Raw genomic sequence first — 9,397 nt, forward strand, 5'->3', positions numbered from 1 at the left:
CTCCTCCCTAGCAGCAATCAAGACTGAGCCATTTCACATTCCCAGCACTAGTCCAGCATCTGACATTACTCTGGCCCCAAAGCAGGTGCTCAAATCTTGGGAGGCTGAATGAATGAATGAATGCTTAAAAAATGTACAGGGCAATTTAAAACAATGGCCCAGCTGTATTAGCTCAAAAGAAGAAAGAAAAAGAAGGGGGTGAAGGGAGAGGATGAACACACCTGGGCTTCTGTTATAGAGAGACCTGAGTTCAAATCCTAGGTTATGCCATTTATTGACAGTGTGGCTTCAGGCAAGCCACATCACCTCTCACAGACTATAAAATTGTGACAAAAAGTTCTCCTTTGCAGGACTGCTGGGACGATTAAGGAGCCCCGAGCATAGGGCCTGGTGTGCAACAGGTACTGGCCCTGTGGATTTAAGTCCTTCCCTGTCCCCTTTGCTCCCCCTCCTGCTGGGGTCCTCCTTGCCTGAGGTGACCTCCCGCACCTGCTCAGCATGTCGGAGAGGATGTCCAGGGCTTCCAGCTGCACGGCTACATCCTCCTGCTGGGCGATGGCATTGGTGAGCTGGCCAGTGATCTTCCGGCACACGTTGGTGGCCAGTCCAGAGCCTGCACAAAGCACAAGATGGGCAAGGTAAGGCAGAGGGCTGGCCTCCAACTCTGGTCAGCCCTTGCTCTGGTTGGATTTCTGAACCCAGGTCCCTGAGAAACCTGTTAAACCAGGGAAGCCAGGGCTCAACTGTTCCCAGGTTTGACCCAGAGGCCCGACCAAACTAAAGGAAACAGCTCGGAGAGCTGAAAAACTGATAGCTGATCTGCTGGCCAGCTCATCCCACACCCGACCCCTCCGTTCCTTCCGCCATCCATTAGGGAGGTGGGAAAAGCACTTCCTTTCCTGGACTCCCTTGCTCCTAGGAGGGGCCAGGTGACGCTGTTCTGGCCTGTGAGGTATAAGTCAAAGTCTTCAGGGGAAACATGCTTTTCTTATAAAGGTAAGAGTCCGAGGCAGAGACTCAACCCTGTCCTAACTGAGCTGCTAAATGAATTGCTGCAAAAATGGAGAGGCTGATCCCTCCAGAATTATGTAAGAAAAGCAATACCCTACTTCTTCAAGCTGCCATGAGTTAGGCTTTGTTACTTGCAGCTAAAAGCATTCCTGACATTGAGCCATGAACTTTAGATCTGGGTCTGAGTTCTCTGCCACTGACCAGCTGGTAGACCTTAGGTAAACCCTTTCACCTCTCTAAGCCTCAGTTTCTTTAACCATAAAGTAGGACAAATAATAGCACTTAGTCCCTGGGACCTGGGTACCTGTGGCTGCAGGGGGGAGCTCCGACAGGACGGTCTTGAGGCCGATACCAGCGATGTCTCTGAGCTGCTCCTTCTCTGACCGCATGTTGGCACAGAGAGCATCCACGATGGTCTCCACCTGGTACTCCTTCACTTTGCCCACCAGAGGACCCAGGCTGAGCAGGGAAGAAGCGAGGGGGTCCAAAAGCCCCAGACTCAGTCTAAATTAGGCTGTCCCTTGTCCCCTCATGCCTGTGGGGCCACATGTGCTGAGGAAAAGGCCCAGATCAACAAGGGACTCCCTGTTTTACCAGGAGAGGCACCCTCTGCATATACCAATGTCGTTCTTGGAATGACAAGAACGTTGGGAGCAAACCTGCATCATCTCTTGAGTTTTGTGTCTCAGTATATGACCAAACCATCGAACCCTATTACCTCAGCTGGACACCAAGGAGCACCCAAGAGCAGTGGTTCTCAAACTGGACCGTGTATCAGAATCCCTTGGGGGACTTGTTAGAACACAGATCGCTCGACCCTCCCCCAGATTTTCAGGTTCAGGAAGTCTGGGTGGAGCCTGAGAATCTGTATTTCTAGCAAGTTCTCAACAGATGCTGACTCCAGTGGTCCAGGGACCACACGTGGAGAACCTCTGCCAAGCGCCTTGCTTCTCCAAGTGTGGTCATGGATCAGCATCATCAGCCTCGTCTCCAACTTGTCAGAAATGCAGACTCTCAGTTCCTACCCTAGAGCTACTGAACCAAAATGTTCCTTTCAGCAAAGTCCCCTGTGGTTCCAATGTACATTAATGTGCCCTTTGTCTCAGGCTTCACTGTGCACTGCTGTCGCCTGGGGCCTTTAAAACACTGCTACCTGGGTGCCAGCCCCAGTCTGAGTTAATTGGTTTCTGGTGTGGCCTGGACGATTGGTGGTGTTTAAATTCCCCAGGTAATTGTAACATACAGTCAAACACTGTGACTTAATTGAGTGGTTCTCCGACTCAGTGTACATTAGAATGCAAGTTCTCACCCGCCAGCCTCAGCCCCTTTCCTCCACCTGTCCCCCTCCTGAATCTGAATCCCTGGGTGGGGCCTCCATAGTTTTAACAAGAGTCCCGGGTGACCCCAGTGCATGCCAGTTTGCAAACCTTGGCTCTCCTGACTGCTTTCTCCATCACCTCCTCCAGCTAAGTAATCACAGGGTCCTCCCACTCTACCTCCTACAGCACTGGTTCACAATTGGGGTGATAATGGCCCCGGAGGTGTTTTGGAAATTTATGGAGGGCCTTTTTTTGTCATCATAATTAATGAGATGGCACTTCTGACATTTATTGAGGGGGTAGGGGAGGTAGCCAGAAACGGTAGAAAGACAAAATTGCAAAACAAAGCACATTCCAGGTTGTGCTGGAGTTTCTAACATCCCTCTGGGCATTCCTATAGAAAAGTCTTTCTATAATCATGAGTCCAGAACCTAATTTCATTTTACATATAAACCCAAAGTACGTTTGACACTATTTCAATATACCCTAAATTTTCCAATAATGTAATTATCAGATAAATTGAAGGAAGACTGTACTTTGTTTTCTGAGAAATTGTACAAGGAGATGGTCACCATTTCAGAAAATCTCATTGCTAAGAGCAATGCCACTCGTGGCATCTGAGTGCCCAACATCCACACCTGTCCCCAGGTGAGTGCACTGCCGTGGCACTCACACTGAGTCTCCACTGAGGTGCAGGCTTCTCGTGACTTCACTGTCACTCTTCTGTCAACAAGCCCAAGCTCTGACACACTGAAACACATGAACCATGAACCATGTTCCTTCTGTTTCTTCTGGATGTTTCAGTTGAGGACATTATATACATCACTTTGTAATTGTGTAGAGGCAGGTTATATTATGCATAAATTTCATTTCATGAGAGGAAAAGGGTATTTCAGACTACACGTTGTAAAAAGTGGGTATTGGTTGTGCTAGTGGGAAACCACAGTCCACCATATCTCTACTCCACGGCCACCGGCTTGCTCCCAGACCACACACCTGACCACGTCACCTTCCTGCATAAAACTCTTTACTCAATTCCCTTTGCTCTTAGGATCAAGTTGAAATTCATTACCAGGGCGCAGAATGCCTGAGCCTGGCTCACAGAACACTGTTAGAAAGGCAGTGCCCTAGTTCTCTGTTAACTACTGACCCCTGCCATTCACCCCACCACACACACAGGCCCTAGCCTACTCCATCTTGCTTTTTCAGCTCCGGAGGTAAGTAGCCAAGGTGTCAGGACCACAACCTCATGATGCCTGTGGCACAGGCTTTTACTCCCCCGTCCTGCCCATCCCTTCAGCCCTCACCACTCTGGTACGTGCCAGCCTGACCTTCCAGTTGCCAGCACCTGCATCTGTGCCTGAGGGCTCACCCTCCACCCCACCCCAGAAGCAGCCTTCAGCCAAGGACTGACAGAGCAGGCAGGTGGGAACACTCGGGGGCATGTCTCACGCTGTCCCAGAGGAGGGTTAAGCTTTGCTCTCCCACAGCAGTTACTTGCTTGATAATACAGCCTTTATTGGCTTTCTTCCTTCCCTGCCTCACACCCCTATTCCCGTACTGGAGTTTCCTGGAAACACTTCCCAAATAAACTTACAACTGAATCGTTATTGCCAGGTCTACTTCTGGGGAAACCCAGACCAAGGTACTATTCAACTCCACTGGGGCTCCGAGAGCTGCTCAGCAATTCCCTCAGAGGCTGTACCCAAAGGGGCAGGGACCCCCGGGGAGCTCCCACCTGTCCCCACCACGGCTGACACGTACCACTTGACCGCCAGGTTTTGTACTTCGCCGTTCTTGTCTTCCAGGAGTCTAAGCAGCATCTTTACCACCTTGCGCTCACTGTCCTCATCCAGCTGGATGGAGTCCTTCTGCAGCTCTGACATCAGGTCACTGGTGGCCATGAACCTGGGTGGGGAGGGCAGAGGAAGGTTGCTGAGGAGCTCCTGCGTTCTGGTGATTTGGCAGGATCTTATGGTTCCCCCAGAAGCAGACCTTGGTACACAGATTCAAGGGCAAGTAGAGTATCTGGGCTGTGGGCACAGTCTGGCTACCACCTGTGTGTGAAAGACACCAACTGCCACATCGTGGCCAACTAGGAGTGGCAAACTAGCTAAATACTTAAGCCTTCAGAGTTGGTGGCTTTGGCTTCTGCCATTTATGCAAATGTGAACTTGGGAAAGTCAATTTACATCACTGAAACTTAGTTTACCTGTCTGAAAAGGGGGATGAGATTAGTACCTGCCTCATGGGGTTGTATGGAAGATAAAATAAATGTGATGCACTTAGCACACCGTGAACAGGCAGTAAATAAACAATCAGTGAGTGGCACTGCCGTTATAATTGCACGGTACATCATTCACATCTCATTCACATTAGAAGGTTGAACAGACACCTTACAACCAAGTCAGGTGTCGGCAAGTAGAGGGGCCCTGCTCTGCCCACTTCCACTTCAGAGAATAGACTCAGCCCCTGCCCTTTGACCAGTGGTTCTCAAACTGTAGCCAGCATGACAGTGAACTGCAGGGCTTGTTAAACACTGCTGGACCCCACCCCCAGGGTTTCTGAATCAATAGGTCTGAGTTGGGGCATTTCTAACTAGTTCCTGTTTGATGCTGACGGGCAGAGACCACACTCCGAGAACCACTGCCCTAGGCCATGCTGATGGGCTGAGGGCGTATCTTAGAGGCATCAACGGCTGACCAGTCTCCAGCTATGGCTCCCTGAGCAAGGGTGGGAATCAGAGTCAAGGGCTACCCATCCCAGGTGGGCAGATCTGTATGGCCTGATGCCCTGTCCTGGGCATTTGAAAGTGCAGCGGCTAGAAGGCCAGGAGAGCTGGTGCTGCAGGGTCATTGTGGAGCACCCTTCCTGCCAAGATTCAGAGGGGAGAGCAGAGTCTTAAACTGACAGCCCTCGGCTGTGTCCACCTTGCAAACGTGTTTTGATAATTTGGATTAGTTATCAATATTTGAAAATTAGGAGAGTTGACATAAATGTGTTGATTTCCAGATTCTCTTGGAAATATAATATTTGGATACAACTGGGTCTATAGACCCTGGTGACAATAACTGGCTCTAGTCAAGTTGTGGCTGCCCTCTTCAGGTGGGACACACACTCCCCAGGTCACCAGGTTCCCACCAGGTCCACTCCACTTGTTCACTGGCTCTTGCAGGCCCTTGAGAGTGGAGACTTCAGGAGAAGGCCAGACAGAGTAACAAGGAGAGATGCCGTGGAGTTGGGACCAAAGAGTGGCAGCCCTAGGAAGCCTCCAGCTTTTGCTGATCCACCAGGCCACCCTGCCTTCTCACAATAGCCTTGTTTTCTGGCTCGAGCCAGTCAACCAAGAACCATACCTCCAAGCCTGTGGCAAAATCAGTCACAGCTGGCCTCATCTTTGCAGGCTCAGACCTGCTGGAATTCATGGCAGCCCACAGCGCCTTGTTACTAGGAGGACATTTGTCGATGTCATAGCTGTTTATTTTTAACAGCTGGGATAAGCCTCAAGCTGCAGAGAGAGGATGGAGGCTGGGCTGGAGGTGAGGAAGGAGTGGCAGGGCTGACGGTGCCCACCTCTGGGCCTGGCCATCACATGAAAAGCAGCCGAGGGAAGGTGAAGGAAAGTTTGGATCTGAGCCAGGCCAAGGTCTGAGGTAGGCACAGCACTCCTAGGTCTGTCCAGCCGATGGGACATTCTGAGAAGGCAGGCAGGGTCTCTAAGCTACATTTCTGCTGCAGTTCATGGAGACCCTGCTTAGCCTGGCAACCCAAGGGATGTGCTCCTTTGCCCAAAATGTCCCCCTCTTTCAACAGGTAGAAAACCTGTTGAACATCTCTTCTTCTGTCAAGGGCCCAACTCAAATGTCCCAGCCTCAGGGATGACTCCTCTGACCACCCTGCCTTATCCCCCACCCACACCCCTCTCAGCACACTTGGTTCCTCTCAGAGCACTCTGCACCCTTCATCATAGCACTTCTCACACAAGCTTGGTCACCAGTGTGTCTCCCCCAATAAACTGTGAACTCATGGTGTGAGTTTCATCTCTGGGACTCCAGGCCCCAAGAAAGAACAGGTCCAAAGAGGGTCTGGGGGACAGGGTAAGGGCAGGAAGGGCTAGCCTCTAACAGGGCTCAGAGCCCAGAGCCAAACAGTTACGTGAAAACCTGAACTCAGAAACAAACCCTTCTGAAATATGCCCAGCATTTCAGACACCCCCAAATTCCTGCAAACACTCAGCTCTCCGAGAAAGAAAGCCCTATTGTATATACGCGTATGGTGGGGGTGGGGGTGTGGAGAGGGAGAGCGAGGCGGGGTGTACAGGAAAATGTATAATTTGGTAGCTAAGAGCTTGAGCACCAAAGTTTGGCCTTAAGTAAATATATTGGCCTTGCCACTTATCAACTGAGTGACCTTAAGCAATTGACTCCTTTCTGAGCCTCACTTTTTCCATCTATAAAATGGGAATTTTCTTTGCCCCATTCTTGGGAGATTTTAATAGAACAATGAGTTCTTAGCATGAGGCAGATGGGGAAACTAGGCTCAGAGAGGTTGCAGGAACTGTCCAGGGTCAGACAGCAAGTTGGGAGGAGAATCAGCCCACTAGTCAGGTCTCCTGGCTACTCAACCAATACCACTGTGTTTTCAAGAAATGATGTGGGAATTCCTCAGACCCCCCAGTTTCCCCATTTCACTGTTGAAGTCTGAGTAGGAATAGAGCAGCCTCCTGCCCACAGAGAGGGGGCCCAGGAATAACAGGGATTGAAGGACCTCTGCCTCGGACCTCCATTTGCAGTCACTGCTTGCCTTCAGGTGCCAGAGGACACAGTCTCAGTTTCATTCCAGAGAAACCTTAGAGGCGACTCAATTGAAACACTCGGCCACATGGGTGCCTGGACAGCTGGTCAGCAGGACCCAGCCGCCCTGGTATTTGGACTTTAAAAATAGACACCATCCTCATAGGCTTGGGTGGTTTTAAGTGTTCCCAGGGCCACTGGCTGAGCAGGCTGCAAGGGGCAGTGGCAAAGCCAACACCCTCAAGTTCTAGGTGGCAGGGCAAACTCCCTCTTCTTGAGAATAGACCTAAGACCCTAGAGACAGTGGTGCAAATCCCCTTTGCCACTGGCCAGCTGTGTGACCTTGGGCAAGTCACTTCACCTCTCCAAGCCTTTGGAGAACAGGAAGAACAATCACTATCACCCAGGCAGACAGGTGGACTGAATGAGATTACACTGGACAGCACATCAGGGACCTTGGCACATAGAAAACATTCACTGAGCACCTACTGTGTGTAACTAGAACAGGCTCTGGGACACAAAAAGGAAGCACACAGTCTGGTGGTACAGGAGCCCTAGGTCTCCCACCGCTAAGAAGTGACACAGCAGAGATGGGCAGGAGAGGTGTGGCAGCTCAGGGGAGGTGTCTAAACCTGGCTGGGTATCAGGAGGCATCCCAAACAGGTGACAACTAAGTAGGAGCTAGCCAAGTGAAGGGGGAAATGAAGGGGGGGAGCACAGAGCTTCCGGGTAAAGGCCCAGAGTGGGGAGGGGGCATGGTAGATTTCTGATCGCATAGAATCATTATAGTGCCCATTTATTAAGTGCTTCCCTGGTGGCAGCCACTACTCTAAACATTCCACAGGTATTAACGCATTTCATCCTTACATCAACCCTCTGAGGTGGGTTCTGTCATCATCTCCACCTCATAGAAACAGAGCTGAAGCTCATGAGAGGTTAAGCAGTCTGTCCATGGTCCCACAGCCTGTAAGTGGTTGGGTCAGGATCTGAACCCAGGACTGTGGCTCAAAGGCTCTACTCATGCTGTTCTGGAGGCTTTTGAGGGGTGTTGGGGAATGGGTTTCAGGAGGACACCGAGAGGTCAGTCTCCTCACCTGTGAAGGTGCTGGAATCAGATGGCCTTGCTAAGATCTCAGTCTTTGTGTTACACTGACCCGGATTTGGACACAAAGTCCTCCACTTCCTAGCTCTTCTGCATCTAGGCCCTTCATGCCTCTGGGATCGGTTTTCTTTTCTGTAAAATGGGGATAAACTGATAGAATGTTCAATGAATGGGTGCAGCTATGTTGGCCTCTACCGGCTCTTTTCAGCTCAGAAGGTCCAGAACTTGCTATGTGACCATGGGCCAATCCCTTCGTCTCCCTGGTCCTCAGTTTCCCCCTGAGAATAAGGGGGTTGGCCCAGAGGGTTCCTCCATTCTTTTCAGCCCTGTTTCTGTGTGGTTCAGTAATGCTGGGGGGAGGGGGACGAAGGGGAATGGCACACAAAACCTAGAACTCCCCACCCCAACCATCACCTACCTACCTGTGACTGCAAACCCTCCTTCAGGCTGTGTCAAAACAAACAGGGGAGGGGAGGGGATGGGAGAGGATGCCCTGATGTGCAGGGAGGAGGCCTGGGGTGATTTTGAGGAGAAGATTGCGGAGGGGAGGGTGCTGAGGACATAGTGAGAAAGTCAACTCGGGGTTGTGGTCCCCCCAGATGGGGCCGGGTTTCAATGCGGGGATGAACAGGCAGCTCTGGAGTCCCTCAGGAGAGGCCGAGGGCTTCACTATGGGCGCATCAAATGCGGGGCAAGACAAGGGCTGGTCATAAATGAAGAGAGAAGAGACAGAGGAAGGGCGCAGAGGGACGGAGCTGGGGCTTTGAAGGGGGGACAAGAGGCAAGGGCTGAAGTTTGCACGGCAGGAGACGAAGCAGGGATTATAGTCACGGAGAGCGAAGGACTGCATCTGGGGAGAAGCGGGGCCAAAGCTCCCTTGGGGGCGTTGAGGCGGGGAGGAGTGGGGGGGGCAGGGGGGAAGGTGCGGAGAGAGGGCGGTGCTTAACGCGGGGAGAAGAGGCTGCGGCTGCAGGGTCCTGGGGTCGGGCCGGCTCCACAGGAGGGGAAGAAGGCTGGGGGTTTCGATGGAGGCGGAAAGGTGGGCCGGGCAGCGGGTCGCACCTGAAGTCCTTGTCGCTGGACGTCATCTTCTCCAGGAGACTGGAGATGTGGAAGGCGGCGGTGCTCATGGTGGCTGCACGCCGCGGACCGGCCAGCGGGAGGGAATATGG

The 9,397-nt window shown here is 51.8% G+C and overlaps 1 protein-coding gene across 1 annotated transcript in view; it reads right to left on the bottom strand.

Annotated features, from left to right (window-relative positions):
* CAND2 (cullin associated and neddylation dissociated 2 (putative)) overlaps positions 1-9,397 on the bottom strand; it is a 30,297-nt gene extending 20,900 nt beyond the window's left edge. Inside the window, exons 1-4 of the mRNA XM_033132624.1 lie at positions 9,288-9,397; positions 4,095-4,238; positions 1,316-1,470; positions 490-613 (exon numbers count right to left, since the gene is read on the bottom strand). Coding sequence (XP_032988515.1) covers positions 490-613; positions 1,316-1,470; positions 4,095-4,238; positions 9,288-9,355 — 491 coding nt within the window. The 5' untranslated portion in view covers positions 9,356-9,397. The remainder of the gene's footprint in view (positions 1-489; positions 614-1,315; positions 1,471-4,094; positions 4,239-9,287) is intronic.

Source organism: Rhinolophus ferrumequinum, chromosome 17 (genome assembly GCF_004115265.2).
Source record: "Rhinolophus ferrumequinum isolate MPI-CBG mRhiFer1 chromosome 17, mRhiFer1_v1.p, whole genome shotgun sequence".
NCBI lineage: Eukaryota > Metazoa > Chordata > Mammalia > Chiroptera > Rhinolophidae > Rhinolophus > Rhinolophus ferrumequinum.